At 40.0% G+C, this 17,429-nt stretch overlaps 1 protein-coding gene across 1 annotated transcript in view; it reads right to left on the bottom strand.

Moving 5' to 3' along the window:
• Window positions 1-7,264: 7,264 nt before the first annotated feature.
• Window positions 7,265-17,429, bottom strand: part of PTAR1 (protein prenyltransferase alpha subunit repeat containing 1) — a 63,743-nt gene continuing 53,578 nt past the window's right edge. Inside the window, exon 7 of the mRNA XM_042850606.2 lies at window positions 7,265-16,175. Within this exon, the coding sequence (XP_042706540.1) occupies window positions 15,830-16,175 (346 nt within the window). The 3' untranslated portion in view covers window positions 7,265-15,829. The remainder of the gene's footprint in view (window positions 16,176-17,429) is intronic.

Below are 17,429 nucleotides of genomic sequence, written 5' to 3' on the forward strand. Positions count from 1 at the left end.
GAGAAGTGTTCGGTGTTTGTAGATAGGAGGCAGGTAGGGTGACCACACAGCAAATGTGAAAAATTGGGACAGGGGGTGGGGTGGGGTAATAGGAGCCTATATAAGAAAAAGACCCAAAAATCGTGACTGTCCCTATAAAATTGGGACATCTGGTCACCCTAGAGGTGGGTGAGATTATTGGGGCCAAGAAGGAAATGTGCATCTTCTCTCCTTCCTGTTTATGGAAACTTTAAACTTAGTTTCCTTTTCTCCGCCCCAGCAGCTTTGGTCACCAACTGGCTGTCCCAATGCACTGCAATATCTGCTACTAGATCCAATAGCTCTAGATAAGCATTTTTAGCTTGATGTTCCTTTTGTGAAGGGCAGCAGATTTTGAGAAAATGGCATTTTTGACTGTGGTGTTCTCTGTTCCTATTACCATTCCTAATGGGTGGGGTAGTGCAGAATTCAGGCTGCATGGCTGAATTGTGGGTCAAGTTTGTAATTCCTATTTTTTCACAAGGCGGTGTCAATTTCACTAATGCAAATACATTCTCTCCCTCAGGAAGGAGTTGCTTAAGATTTGAGAGAAAATAACTGAAGGCAATCTGCTTTCCCTGCCATAGGTGAAGCCAATTGAGAAAGACACAAGATCTGAACAAGACAGAAAAGGAATTATTCGGTTTATGTTTTGCTCTCTCCTCCTTTTTAGCCCACAGGAAATTACTCAGCTCTACCACCCACCTGCCTCCCTCAGATTTCTCAGGTGGAGCAACACTGCAGTTTCAGTGGCAAGGCAGTGCCACTACAGAGGGGGAGTTTGGAAAGCATATTTTAATTTCTGAATTCATTAAAGTCAAGCACTACTAAGCTGACTAGGCAGTGTTTATGGGGATTGCAGGAACTGAGCTGGAACCAAGAAATCTGTTCCTCTTGAAGCCTTTTGAAAGCTGTCGGATTTTCAGTCACACTGAACAAGGGCTGGGGCTTTACAGAATAAGATGTTCTGGGATTCTATAAGCTTCCCCACCTCTGGGTAACGTTTTCTTTCTTGAAAACAACCAACTTGTTTCTCCACAAAAAGTTTTGGGGAGGAGGGGGGGGCAGAGTTCACTGGGTGAACATTTTCCACAAAGCCATCACTATATATCTGACCCATCAGTCCTCATCCTCAAAGGAAATCTGCGCAACACCTTCAAAAGATGAGCCTGGGAGCTTAAATTCATAACTTTGCTAGACACTAAAAATCATGGTCTTAATAAAGACACTGGATTTGTGGCTTATTACAACGCTACCCACTACCTCTCCTTTTTTTCCTATGACCACTTTGACCGGTCCCTTAGTTTAGCATAAGTAGTTAGAACATATTCTATCTGTTAGACCTTGTATTTAGCGGTGACACTCTCAGTACCTTTCCCAGACCTGAGGAAGAGCTCTGTGTAGTTCAAAAGCTTGTCTATCTCACCAATAGAAGTTGGTCCAGTAAAAGATATTACCTTGTCTGTGTAGGGGGAAAAAAGTCATGTTGCATTATTTTAAATGAAGCAGCAATCCAACTGCTTTGGAAAGGGTAGGCAGGTAGATGCAACCACTCCACAACTTGTAAAATAAATAAGAGCTAGTTTGCCACCAGTTTATACCTGAAACAAAGGATCTGTGGGGTCTAGTCAGTGTTAAGCATAGTTGGCCAAGCCCCTCGCCCTCCTCTCCCCAACACCCCCTTTCAGGAGATGATCTTCATTACAACTGAAGAGCCAGAGTTCTCTATAGTCCACTCACAGAACTGTGGGCTTCTCTATGCCTAGTCGGCAAACAAAAAAGCACCACTTTAAAGGTGTGATTTTAAATCACTGCCACTTAATATGTGGCGACTCCTGTTAGTTTAAACCAGGTTTAAACTGAGATTTAGTTTGCTCCTGTAATTTATAAACCAGGTTTAAATTAATAGAAAAGGGTCTATAGGTTTTAAACCTGGTTTAACTTAAAACTAGGACGACAACTGGGTTTCTGCAAGCCCTACACTAGGAACGTTTTCACCAGTGTAACTCCGGGTACATCCATACAGCAGTTGGGGGTGTGATGACAGCTCATGTAGATATGCCATGTTACCTGTAATCTAGGTAGCTCACTAAAAATAGCACTAACATGGTGGCAAGGGCTCCAGCACAGGCTGCACAAGCACCCTGAGCCCTCTGGGTACAGCTAGCTTGTGCAACCTGCTAGGAAGCAGGTTGTGGGGGTGGTTTAGATGGGCTTGTCAACCAAAACAAGACTGTCATAACATTTTCACACAGGACAAAAACAGCTTTCTGATGCTGCTTACTTTTGATCATTGGTAACCTGCGTTGGCTTTGAACTAGAGACCGAAAGCTGGAGGATCTACAATCCTATTAATCCCTCAAATCATCCAGATTTGCTTTTTTCTGCTTTTCGCATGTTTTACTGCTATAGATTTTACACACACACACACACACACACACACACACACACACACACACACACACACCCTCCCCCCTTCCAAGAAGGAATATGGGTTTGGCCTGGTACCATTGTGGTATGGACTCTCATCAATACAGTCCAAGGGAACAGCCCTCAAACTGTTGGTCTTAGAACAGTGAAAATACCATAGCCCAGTCCAGGAATCATTTTGGATTTTCAGATGCTCTAACTAAATTGAGAATAAAAAGCCCCCTGCTGATATAAAGTCAATTACAATCACATCTGCAAATGGTAAAGTTTGGTGTGTGAACAGAGAGTTTTAACCTTTAATGTTTGTTGGCAAGGAAAGCTGTCCGTCAGGCACTTAGACACCATAATCAGGACCCCATTTTTCTATGTGCTTATTAGCAATGAAGGTGTCATCACGTTTATTAGGACCAGTCAATGAGGGGAGAGTGAATGAACAGAGCAAGCACAAAGCATGGATGTGGGATGTAACCAAGCAGCCACATCCATTGCATTTAAAGCCAATTTATTTGCATTTGTCTATTACTTTTTGACAGTAACATGGTATGTATTTGACAGTCTTGATTGCAAACCAGGGATGATTATTCAAGGGATTGGTACTGGAGGAGAGGAGAATTTGAGAATTACTGGCCTCAGGTTATGTGAATTGTAATTTTCTAATTAAAAATGTGATCGCTTACCTTTATGAAAAATCTGTTATATATGTAGTTATACTGGGATTACCTAATAAAAATCATATCTTAAAAGAAAAAGTAGTCCAGGAGATTGTGCACAAAAATAAATAAATAAATAAATAAAAGCAGCATCCTGCTAATATTAATAGCACATGGGATTTGTGGTAATGTCAGTATAATTGTTACCATACTGGAATTAAAGTACCATTTAAAACAGCAATTGAACTGCCCTGATTTGCCAAGGCCTGGAAACTATACTATTGCATCTTTAAATCTAATCCATGAATGGCACTTTAACATAAAGGACAGTATACTTCTGACCCATTTGGGAGACTAAATAAATAAAAAAAAAATCCAAAATTACAATTCAAATTTGATATTTTCATGAAATTCAGATAGTGGGGTCATTTGATGCCTATTTATCATGTGTTTTCATCAAGTTTATGCAGCAGAATTTGTTATATAAAAAGACAATCAGATGGGATCAGAGTACCACACTTTTATATTATTCCCTATCTTTAATCTTAGTGAGGCAAAGCACATTTTTAAAAAGAATTAACTGGTTTCATGTTTTGGATCTGGGAACTGATTTACATTAGATTATAAGCAAATACAGTGTTATGGACCCAGTGCTAATTCTTTTGAATGTGGCATAATCTAGCATAGTTGACAGTTTAGATTTAAGAAAGGCCAAAGGCCTCAATGGAGGCATTTTGCAGATCAAGAAAGAAACACTGGCAGATTGGAAAGAGGGTCTGCAAACAGGTGCTTGTTTTAATTATATATAGTTTCATATAGGGCAACTAAAAATACTAACTAGAAAGTAAACAACTAAAGTCTCTTTGTTCTTCACCATTCTGTCAGATATTTGCACATGAGGATAGTTTATAGGCTATGTCTGAGCTAGATATGCAACACTGCATTTGAAAATTGCTCATGTGTAAACAGATTACTGGTATTTATATAAATTAAACAAGTCTGTTTGACTACATATTTCACACTGCAGTCCAAATTCATTGTGTTCGGAGATAAACATGCCTCCCTAATCAGTAATAATCTAGGTTGAGATTGTAAATTCTGTGATGTGGGGACCATATTTTCCCATATATCTGTAAATGGTGTCAAACAACAGATTTTTAAGAGATGAAAAGTTTATTTAAAAACTGCCAACATTTAGCAAAAAACAATTTTACACTATTTTCCATTTTCTACAGAAATACAATAACTTATAGCTGTGCTTAGTATATTCTCTCACTAGTACATATAAAAACAAGTCTACAGATAAATAAGTGGAAAATTCATTCTGCCAGCCACCGCCACTAAAATTGTACCTGTAATTTTGGAAGACATCTGCATAGGATGGTTAGAATTCCACGGGTGGTTTAATATATTTTTGTATTACTAGGATAATTTAAAAAATATTATTAGCATGCAATACAAAATAGCTGAGAGAAACAAGATATAATTTAGCGTGCACAACTGGAAAACAATGTTAGGCTACTGTCTTACGTTTCTAACCAGACATCATTTTACATGGTGCAGAATTTCAACTTCTCTTCACAACAAAAGCTCAATGTATAAGGGATCTGAATTTATAAGGAATTAAAATTTATACCCAGTAGGATCCTCTTACATGTAGAGTACACGAAGAAGGTGCGTTGGGGCTAAATGCAGTGGAAGAAACTATCCATTACTAGATTCTTACAGTATGATTAAAGTCCTCAAATAAACTTGTAGCTACATTTAAAAAAGAAAATCACCACTGTTACCTAATTGCGTGATTATGAGATGACAAGTACAAAGACATCTGTGCAGTTTATTATTGCTCCATAAAATAAAATATTTACTGTCTACTTGAAGAACAGTAAAACTAAAGTTAATCAACATTTGCTAAAATCCCCAGCAGCCAAGATAAAATCAAAGGTATCTAATTCCCAGGACCCTCTCTATACATCCAACTTCCCACAGCATGCATTTAACATTGAACTCTGATGTCAAAGCTTTATGCAGTCCATCAATAATACCATCTTAAAACTAAGTTTAAGACTTGTACTGCATCTTACTCTAAAATTCACACACATGCATACACTATATGAAATCCTTCCCACCACATTTCAGTTTCTTAACACTGATGTCCACAGTGAACTCTACTGTATGTCTAGCAGCAGAACATGACATCAGAGTATCCCTAAGGAAGAAGGCTGGCAAGATGCCAGATAAAACTAGCAAGTACTGTCCTAAAGATACTTATTACTGTTTTAAACTCAGATTTTAAAATTACTCCCTTTTCCCTCCTAGCAATCCGAGGCCAATTGTCAAAAACCCTGTCTCCGCTATTAAAAAAAACAAACAAAATTCAGTTGCTTCTACAGCTGTTGCATACAGGAAGCTTGCAGTACCCCCAATCCCTCTCCAGTTTCTTTCAAGACCAATAAGGGCTAGCAACCTTAATTTTTTTTCCTTAAGGATGATACAAACTGATAAATACCATACCAGTAACAATACTGTTTTCCACGAGAGCCTGGTTTACTATCATGCATAAAACAATTCACTTAAGACAGCTGAGCCATTCATAATTCATCACACTAAACATTTTACTGTCAAACTATCAGGTAGTGGTTTATCATCTTTCATCTCCAGTATGGGCCCAACACTAACACCATTAAAGTAGGGTTACCATATTTCAACAAGCAAAAAAGAGGACGGGAGGAGCCCCACCCTAGCCCCGCCCCTGCCCCTCCCACTTCCCGCCCCCCCAGAACCCCCAACCCTCCCCCCGTTCCTTGTCCCCTGACTGCCCCCTCCTGGGACCCCTGCCCCTAACTGCCCCCCGGGACTCCACTCCCTATCTAAGCCTCCTTGCCTCTTGTCCCCTGACTGCCCCAACCCTTATCCACACCCCCACCCCCAGACAGACCCCTGGGACTCCCACGCCCCATCCAACCACTCCCCACCCCCTGACAGCCCCCCCCAGAACTCCCAACCCATCTAAACCCCTCTGCTCCCTGTCCCCTGACTGCTCCGATCCCTCTCCACACTCCTGCCCCCTGACAGCCCCCCCAGAACTCCCAACCCATCTAAACCCCTCTGCTCCCTGTCCCCTGACTGCTCCGATCCCTCTCCCCACTCCTGCCCCCTGACAGCTCCCCCCCAGAACTCCCAGCCCCCTACCCCCCCGCTCCTTGTCCCCTGACTGCCCCCTCCTGGGACCCCTGCTCTTAACTGCCCTCCAGAACCCCACCCCCTACCTAAGACTCCCTGTTCCTTGTCCCCTAACTGCCCCCTCCTAAGACCCCCCCCCCAACTGCCCCCCAGGACCCTACCCCCTAGCTGTACCCTGACTGCCCAAAACTTTCTCCACTCCCCTCCAAAAGCCCCCCCCCCCGTTTCTTGACTGCCCCCTCCAGAACCTCCCTGTCCCTTCTCCTGCCCCCCCTTACCCTGCTGCTCAGAACAGGGTGTTGGGCTCTGTGCCAGCCGGACACATGGCTGAGCTCCCCTGCACAACACAAAACCCGGTCCCTGGCCCTGCACAGGGCTGCCGGAGCGGGCTGCAGGAGGAGGAGCTGCCGGCCGGCTCAGAATGCAGGGAGGGGGGGGTGGGAGGAGGAAGCTGCTCCGGAATCCAGCCCGGGACTTTCCTGCAGCCCTCCCAGCCGCTCGCTCTGCCGGGGGAGGGGGAAATCCTGGACATTGTGAGTGCTTTACAAATTCCCCCCGGACGCTATTTTTAGCACACAAAAGGAGGACATGTCCGGGTAAATCCGGACGAATGGTAACCCTAATTAAAGTCAAAGGGAGTTTTGCCATTGGCTTTAAAACAGGAGCAGGAACAGGCCCTATCTGCAGTAGCAGATTAAGGGCCAGATCCTGCCACCTGTATGCACGAGTGAAGTTTTGCAGGATCAGGCCGAATATTGCTTTTATCCAGTTATTATGAACCCTTAAAAGGGCCCCAAGTTTAATAATGAACCTGAAAGTTACGTGCACCAGCACTGCACTTACACATTTACAATTTCTTTCAGATCCTCTTAGTCTCCCTTTTCAGCAGCCAAGAGTGGAAAGTCTCCAAACAGATTTTCAGAAGGTGCTCAACGTTTTCTTAAAACCAGGCCCTTTTAAAAGAAGTTCTCAAGCTCAGTACCTAAAAATGGAGGCATCCAAACTCATTGGCACTTTTGAAAATCTTGTCCAATGTGATTTTTTTTTTTTTTTAAAAAAGCACCCATTGGGAAATACCAAAAACTAGGAAGTACAGCACTCAAAGATACTGTTTCATGATTGTATTCAATCACTCACTATAACTACTTAGTTGCTTTTCCTCCACAAGAGGAAGCAGAGGGGAGTATGCAAGAGAGTTTGTACCCACAGATCATGAAGCACCTCATTCACAACATGCCTCTCTAGGAATGCTCTCCAGGTGTGCTCTTTGGGATTCCACGTCAATAGATGAGGCAAAAGACCAGCAGATTCTCCCATCCAAGCCCCAGAGCCCAGTCTGCAGTAATTTATGCTCTTTGCCCCCACTTCACAGTTTGGAACAGTCTCTCAGGGCATCCAAGGTTGGCAATGCCCTTGGAAACATAGCTCCTGTAGAAGCTGTGCTGTTCAGGGGCCTGTGGAAGTGAGATGGGCTGGACAGCAGTGGCAAAAGAAGGAATCTCTGAGACTGCTCTTTACCTTCAGCAATCTCTCAAGTTGGCAGAGATCTTGGAATATTCACTGGTTAAAGGGCGGTGTAGTGGAACCCCCAGTTTCTTCTACAGGACAGCAAACAGCCCTTACGGAAGAACTGCCATTCACAAAGCCTCAAGTACCTTAACCAAGAATAACCCAAATGTAGGAGAGTTTGGCCCTTCATTACAAGAAGGGATTTATACTGGGCATAACAGTCTTTTCTTCCTAGTTATTGTAGTGCACATATCATGGATTATTTATTCACAACTGGCTTCTTATTTCTGATTGTGTTCAAGGAATTTCTCTCTTTACTGACCTACAGTGGTATTCTCTTAAAGGAATTTATCTTGTAATAAAAAAGGAAGCGCTGGAGGAAAAATGACTTCTTTACATTTATTATTTTGTACAACACCGACAATTTATGTGCATTTTTTTATTCCCACAGTCATACTATTTATACTGTTTTGTCACCATATTATCCCTATTGACATCAACCTTATTTTTGATCTAATTTATCTGCAATCAATCAATTTGCAGAGTATTTATGACAATGATAGTTGTAAACCAACAAATATGAAAGTTTCTGATAAAATGCAATCTTTTGGCTAAAAGTTGCTTACATAAAAGAACAGTATTTTTTCTAACGATATGACAGCCATAAAAGTGAATTTTTTTCCTATACATCTCCCCTAATTAGGTTAAAATTTTGTGAGATCAAAGTGATGGCTTTATAAAATTATACAGTGGTTCACACAGGTACTACAATACTGACCTACATATTTGCAGTACCATGGATCCCCATGCTAACTAAAACCACTTTCCCATTTTTCAACATTCCCAAGCACACTGTTACAAAATGGGAACACTGCATTAAATGTAGCCACTTTACAAAGTAAAAACCTGAACAAATGGGAATGATCACAGTATGTATATTTTGCCTTGTAAGAAACACATTTTCTTCTGATATTTTATATCACTTATGACACTTACAATACTAGACAATGAGAATCTATACTATATATTTATCCATTCATAATGCGTCTGTATAGGAAACTAATCTGTAATATCTAAGCATTAACATTCACGTCTCATGTGAACTGCTAACAGTCTTCCAAGAAAACTTACCTTGCCTCACCATAATCATATTCCATTCAGAAAATTCAATGTGCACAACTTACAGATATGTTAGTGTTTTTTTTTTTTTTTTAAACCATCTATTTTCTAGAATTATGAGCAGGTTCCATACAATACAGATAAGAATGCTTGAATAAACAATTTTCAGTTAAGAGTTCTGCTCTTTAGTCAAGCTGTATGGTACCTAAACATACGCTCACTGATAAATAAAATTCTTTTGCCTCATAAAACAGGTTTGATTCTAGTGTTCAGAGTCAAAGCAGGGTTTAGAAAAGTCAAAATATATAATATGTCAGATACACAATAAATTTCCCCCGGTTTTCTAAAGCCTGGCCCTGGGAGGTGCTGAGTGCCTTCAACTCCCATTCACATCAATGGGACATGAGCGTACTTGAGAGCTACATAGGAGGTACCCAGCAACTTTCAGGATCAGGCCCCTAGTTTCCTGATAAATCACTATAGCAATTTAAGATACAGAGTAAAGTTTGTTTACAGAAAATGAGTACTGGGGGCAAATGGGAAAGGCAGGCCTAAAGCAGATACCATGCTACAGTTTTAGCTAGTGACTATATACAATACTATTCTAGACTAAAAATGTTAAGAGCCAGTTATATGTTTATCATTTATGCTTTTTTTTAAACCATTGATTATAAAAACTGTAAAAAATGTACCCTAATTCACGAAAATAATCTATGCCCTGAGAAGTAACGTTACATACTAAGTAAAAGCCACAAGGAAGTATCAGGTTTATAATCACTGATCATAGTAACATTTTGAAAGCATAAACTGACTACAAAGAATTTTCTTGGAAGCACTAGTTTCTTCCATTTGACTGCAATACAATGCTCTGTCAGAGGAAATAATTGATGAGAGTCTATGTAAATTATATAGTTTTCCAACTATAAAAACTACTTGAATTTTTATTTTATTTCCTCTAGATTTGTTTAGTTAAAAAAAACCCCAAAAAACAAAAAACACCTCTTAAGGGAAACTAAATGGTTTAATAGATAAAGCTTTTGCTTTTCACCTCTAAATGAGGATCTGGGTTTAGCCTGAGATTGTGAATGAGCCTGATGAACTCCACTTAAGGGCACTATCAGAGCATTTTTGGGAGGTAGTCAAAAAGTTATCCTTATGTTAAATGAGGCCACCTCCCCATAGTTTCATTACATTCTTTGTTAGTTGGGGAAAAGGAGACAAGCAGCTCAGAATGAGCCATTGTCTGAGCACAATGGGAAAGAGAAGGAAAAACACTATAGAGAATACAATGGCCTTCTTTTGTTACTAAACTGCATTTTAAGAGCATTTGAAAATGATGAGGGTTTTCTTTATATTTAAGGTCAAAGCTGATAAGACTTAGTTGTAAGGAAAGAACATCATATAGAGGGGAAAATAGCAAACATGCTAGTTGCATATACCTTTCACTCCATTGATCTCAAGATCTCTGTAGAACAGGGGTTCTCAAAATGGAGGTCATGACCCCACAGGGGGTCACAAGGTGGTTACATGGGGATCCTGAGCTGTCAGCTCCATGAGGATGAGAGCTCTGAGCCCTCAATAAATTAAATTATCCACCACCACCATTTTTAATTTATAAGGGAGGGGGGGTCAAAACCCAAGGCTTGCTGGGTGAAGGGGTCACCTATACAAAAAGTTTGAAAACCACTGCTGTAGAAGATTTGAGTCGGACGGTTTATTTTTTAAATTATCGTATAAAGGACCAAAAAGCTCAGGATCACTTCTGTAATGTGGAAGCAGCACTACAGGCTTATAAAGGGAAAAAAGTCTTGTCCAGGAATTTGATCATGAAATCCCTGTAGCCCAAATGTTAAATTATCCTGCAATTGCTGTATTTTGTTCATAGATCATAGAATATCAGGGTTGGAAGGAGCCTCAGGAGGTCATCTAGTCCTCAAAGCAGGACCAATCCCCAAACAGATCAGATCAGATTTTTGCCCCCGATTCCTAAATGGCCCCTTTACAGACTGAATTCACAACCCTGGGTTTAGCAGGCCAATGCTCAAACCACTGAGCTATCCCCTCCCCCATCATTTTTAAAATACATTCTTAAGAGATTTGATTACTGGATTTGACTGTGTAGACAAGGCCCCTTCAAGACTCTTGGTTGTCAAGATTATACAGTACTGTTTAAAGATTCATTAAATTACCTACTTTAAGGTGAAGAATGAAAAAAGTACTCCTATGCATACATTTCTAACACAAAACACTGAAATGCTTTAGCTAGTTTCAGCTGAAAAAACAGAATCCAAACTTTCTTACTGTATTCTTCACTATGCTCTTTTATTTTATAAACCAGTGCTATATAAGGTAGCTATACAACCAGTAATAAATTACTCATTGGACTGACAATTCAATTGTCCCCTATTAAAACAATGAAAATATTTCTAAGACTATAAGCATTCAGCCAAGCACTGTAGTCATCCATCACTACAGTCATCAGTATGTTTTGCCCTACTGATTACACCACCAGAAAAACCAATTGCTGATGCAATACTAGGTAATGCACATTACAGCAGAGAACATTACACATCATTTAAAAATGTGATTGTTCATTTTGATTTGATTGAAAATACAATTAACCACATTTAGAGTTCCAAATGACATTCATTTCCAAAAGCCTTCAATTCATTTCCAGAGGAAAGATGCTGCTATAAGACTGAGCCAGTGCACAAAAAAGGTTTGCACCAATGTAAATGCCATATAATACACCTCTACCCCGATATAACGCCACCCGATATAACAAGAATTCGGATATAACATGGTAAAGCAGTGCTCCGGGCGGGGGGGAGAGGGCTGCGCACTCCGGCGGGTCAAAGCAAGTTCGATATAACGCCGTTTCACCTATAACGCGGTAAGATTTTTTGGCTCCTGAGGACAGCGTTATATCGGGGTAGAGGTGTATAACAAAGGACACAATTAACAGATACTGAAACTTAGAAAGGAGTGACAGTTTAGTGCTGGATAAAGCCGGATTTATATCTATTACCTTTCAAAATAATCACAAAAATGAGTAAATGTTTGGTGCTGCATGGCTGCAGTCAGGTGTTTCACCCAGCAAAACCCTCATTTAATTATTGAGTTAGAATGTTCTGACCTATGACACAGTAAATGCCGAATACAGTGTTACTTAATACTGAGGAGCTGTGCTCAGTAACTTTTATGTATGTTAATTACCAATGGGCTGAAGTCTAAATTTTTACTGCTATTTATTGTATTCCTCCTTCCCCCAATTAGGACTTTAAAGAAACCAGTCAAATTAAATTAAGTGGTCATGTTTGTAAAAGTTCATGGTTACAAGACATCACACAATTCTAAATTTGAAAATATACTCCCAAGGAATTACTTTAACCACTTCAGATAAAAGGCTATGGGGCACTGACATCTTAAACAAATATTATTGAAGTGAATATATTTCCTTTTCTATGTTTCTAACACCACCCTAGATTTTTAAGATGAAAAGAATTTTTTAAAATGTATTTTCTTTTCACTGGTGATGCTGTTGGTTTAGTTTTTAAGATTTCTCTCAGCTTGGAAAAAATGTAACTCATTGAAGTCAATTTCATTTTTTCCTTATAGTTCCCCCCCACACATCCACCCAATGTTGGGTCCTCAATACTGCAAGGTTTGTGTAATGCAAACCTGCAAGAAATGGTTATTTTGTTTACTAATGTCATTGTTTTCTTTGGAATTTTAAAGCAATCATGGAAATATTTTCATCAGACTTACACTTTCTGAAAAAAGTTTTAAAAAACCCTACAATTTGAGTTGACAGTGTCCCTTTAAAACTTAAAAAAAAAAACCAAACCCACACACCACCACAAAACCCAACAACACTTTACTCCAAGACCTACTGGAGCACCTTTAAAGTATGAAAATGCATATAGTTCTATAAGGACCAAATTCTGTCTTCATACACATATGCATAATTCCCAGTGACATCAAAAAGGAGTTGCACACAAGTATCAGAGGACAGAGTTTGATCTTAAGTATTTATGATGATGGAAGGGCTGTCAAATTCAATATCAGAATATTTCTACGACATAGCTCTAGGGAGCTGAGACTTCAGTCCAACAGAAATTTATAATGGATTTCAACTCATGTTCTATCACCCACCCTTGATAGTCTCTCTCTCTCTCCCCCCACCACAAATCTTACACTATGGTACAAGCAGAAGACCGCATTCTTCCCCTCCATCCCCCAAATAATTTTCTACTTCACAAGGCACAAATTCTCCTCACTTTTCGCCCTCCAATATCTTTCTATTAAACAGGTAATCTGTGAAAAGATAAAACTGAAAGAGACAAAATTAATTACTTTAAATGTAATTTTAGGATTGACAATATAATCTGCAATAAACTACAGTGGTAGGCAGTGTCACACTTTTTGGGCACCCAGCAGTCACCAAGTACGTACGTACAATTTGAAATGTCTCTATGACCTCATTGTAGCCACAGAGTATCTATGAGCAGAAGCTTCAAGTCATAGGAGGCAGCAATCTCTGCAGAGTTAAAAATCCAGGAGGAGTCTAAATTTAGAGACCTTGTTTAAACTATGCTTGCTGTTTCCTGAATGACCCTATTGGTTGCCCTTTTCCTCAGATCATTAAATTCAACCACATTGCTAAAGCCAAACATACCATACAAGAGTAACTCCACTGATGGGAGACTCAAAAGGGACATGGGACCACAGGAATCCTGTGTATTTCTAATGCTTTTCTACTGCTCATAGTATTTTCTGAGCAGCAAGAGCAGCAGCATGATACTGATCACCTTGGGGAATGACTTGATGCAAGACAAGACAAACATACACAGGGATGGTGGCAAAGGATCTCTCCTGAAGCTCTGGATCCTCTTAGCTAGTTTGCTCTGTTTGAAACAGGGGTAAAAAGTTGCCTTAGTGCAAGGTTCGCTTTATACTGGCACAATGCTTCTACATGAGGGCTTCGCACTGGCACGATTACACTGATGTAACTACACTGGAAGTCCCTCATGTAGAGTAAAGCTCTGAGAAAATGCCAGTACAAGTATTTATACAAACCTGCATTGGTAGCCAAAAGGAAAGTCAGGATCAAAACTACCCTGGAACTGTATAAATTGTCCTTCCAGCACACACACACACACACACACACACACTTACTTGAGGGGTTGGATGGGAAAAGGTCCACTGACAGAGAAGAAAAATGAAACTGATGCCCTGCTTAGTGGGAGGAAGCAATGAACAAGCATGGAAGGGAAGAGACCCTGCACATTTTAAACAGTACTAAAACTGTCAGCATAACTCCTTTTTATCCCATCATCTAAGAAACACATACGTTCTTAGTTTTTCTATAGCTTTTTAACGTGCGGTTTAGTGGGCTTTGTGGGACTCTGTAATGTACATAATACATTCAGAAATTTAAATAGAGTGTCTAACTCTGACTTATTGAGGTAAAAATAACCAAGTATGACATAAGAGAAAGAACTTTGCTAACAAATCCTGCACATTTAGCTTTAACCATACTTCTACACTGCGTGTGTGAAACACGGTTCATTTTCCTGCATCCACCAGTGAGTACCGGACTTGACAAGGTCAATTTAGTAGGCTTTGATATCAACCATGTACAATAGATGTGTGAGGCAAACAAAATACCACTGACAATAACAAAAAGCACAATTCCAGTACTGTAGTAATATTTGCCCTTACAAATAATGAAAAGGGGAACGGAAGGCAGAAACACTGCAGCCTGATCTTTGACAGGCAGTTAGCAATTCAGAAGTAATAATTCTTATTGAAAAAACCTGACTCCACCGGCTTTGGTTAAGAGTCATTATCAGCATTCGCTATGGAAGAGAAGAATAATCTGGAAGGTGGTTCATGTTACAATGACAGATCCACCTATTTGTTTTCCAGACATTCCACTTGGATCAAAATAATTTTAAACTTTTGGTTTTTTAAAAGACCCATTGTTCATAGTTAGGGTCCTACCAAATTCATGGTTTGTTTTGGTCAATTTCACAGTCATAGGATTTTAAAAATTGTAAATTTCATGATTTCAAATATTTAAATCTGAAATTTCACAGTGTTGTAATTGTAGGAGTCCTGACCCAAAAAAGGAATTGTGGGGAGGGAACCATTGGGGGGGGGGGGTGGGGGAAGACGTTGTGGTACTGCTGCTGGCAGCAATGCTGCCTTCAGAGCTGAGCAGCTGGAGAGCAGTGACCACTGGCTAGGAGTCCAGCTCTGAAGGCAGCAGCGCAGAAGTAAGGATTGCATGGTATGGTATTGCCACCCTTACTTCTACACTGCTGTTGGCAGGGTGCTGCCTTCAGAGCTAGGCGCCCGGCCAACAGCTGCTGCTCTCCAGCCCCCAGCTCTGAAGACAGTGCAGAAGTAAGGCAATACTGTGACCACTCTAAAATAACCTTGGGACCCCACTGCAACTCCCTTTTGGGTCAGGACCCCCAATTTGAGAAACGCTGGTCTCCCCCGTGAAATCTGTATAGTATAGGGTAAAAGCACACAAAAGACCAGATTTCATGGTCCATGACATGTTTTTCATGGGTGTGAATTTGGTAGGGTTATATTCATAATCCATATTAAGATAAAAAAAGTTTAAGCAGGACAATGGTATGATATGAAGTTTCCACAAGTAAAAATATAAATTGTGTAATTTTTTTAAAAAGGATTAAAGAAAAAAGCAAACTACATTTGCTTAATAAAAAGCTATTCTAGATTTTTTTAATAAATAAAATGAAATATTACTTTGTATATGAATTTTAGCACGGACCATAAAGAAAGGTGAGAAGCACATGGGTAGCCAACACTTGCAACCATGACATGCATGTGTTTGATAAGAGAATATTGCACTAAAAGAGGAACCTGAAGGTTGTAAACTTCCTTCATTGACCTAGAAAAGTAACTAGCCATTTCCTGTATTCAGTAGCAAACCTGACCTGCTCTATGTCTCTGCAAGTTGCTAAAATGTTATCAATGAACCTGTATTCCATTTCCAAGCCAAGAGAGTCCTGCATAGGGGCACGCTTCAGGCGTTTGGTTTCTTGAGTATAGCCTTGTTTGCTTGAATCATTTAAGCCATCAACATCCATGGCATGAGTCACATGACTGACTGCTGTACTGGGGTGTGAATTATTCAAAGTTCCATCACTGCTGTCCACAGATGTCAACCGTACATTTGGAAGAGGAAGTTTGTTGTTTAAATGGTGCTGAAGGTAGAACACGTGCCGTCTTCAAAGGAAGATCAGGGGAGGGAAAAAGAAAAAAAAAAAGTGACACACTGAAGAAAAAAAATCAAACTGCTGCCACAACTAAAGATATTAAAGTAATTTCAATTACATTTCAATGTGTCCTCTGAGCAAAACTCCCCACAAAAATCAGCTTATTTTGCAAAGGTGGGAAAAGGGATGACTTCCTATTAGGCAATGAAATATGAAGCCTTTCACGTCTCTCTGATTGATCTGAATAGTAACCAAAAATTATTACCGTTAAACAGTCGGTACTTGACATACCTGTCAGCTGAGTGGGTGGTTTCACATCACTTCCTTGTGATGCAAACATCAGAGCACTACAACCTCTATCACAATTGACATTCTGAGCAACAAGCTCAGCAGACTTCAAGCACAGAGAATTCAGACTAAGTTCCTTAAGTCCAGGTGGAGATAACATGCTTCCTTTCATTGCCCAGGCAGTGGATTATTGCTGCCCATGCTGTACCTGTCCCCAGGTTAAAACAGAAGACTTCTGTCTTCAGGAGACTTCTGTTAATCTAATATCTTCACAAAACTAGCATCGCTTACCAACTCCCACTGCAGGTGTGCACTTGTAACCAACAGTGCACGTGTTATGTGTTCCACTCTGTACCACAGAGGATATGGGTCACTTACAACTTTCAGCTAGAAATCCTGATTCTTCAGCTCAAGTGATAAAAAAAGGTCATGCTTTCAGGTCATAGGCTCCCAGCTCAAACCCTAATGTTAGGATGGAGGTTGTCAAACATAAGCCAGGATTTGATTCAGAGAAATGCCTACACATAAACTAACTTTTTTCAACGTTTTTCCATATTTTCAGTGCAATATGAATGTGATCTCTTCCATTAAATTGATGGAGGAGACTAAATATTTAGGTTTTTTAAAAAACACAAAGATTTTAGTGTTCATGACAGCTGCCAGATCAGTAGCAGCAGTGCAAGCTTCCCTATACTGTTCTACCAAAGTGCCTCAACCCTGTCTTGTTTCTTTTTGTGACTTTTGAGCTTTTACAGTGAGCAGTGCACTACAGATAAAAGAGTGGGGCCAAAATATGTATCTGTATATCTCAGCAACAATTTTTGCTAACATTTTGAAGTTTGCAGAAAGGTTTTGGTTCTCCTGGGTTTCAAAATAGACCAATCTTTCACTTTTCAAATATTGTTATCACCACATTTTTCTGCATTTTCGAAAAATAAGATTTTCTAAAATAAAATTCTTTAAGTCCATATCTTCA

Source organism: Chrysemys picta, chromosome 6 (genome assembly GCF_011386835.1).
Source record: "Chrysemys picta bellii isolate R12L10 chromosome 6, ASM1138683v2, whole genome shotgun sequence".
Taxonomy (NCBI): domain Eukaryota; kingdom Metazoa; phylum Chordata; order Testudines; family Emydidae; genus Chrysemys; species Chrysemys picta.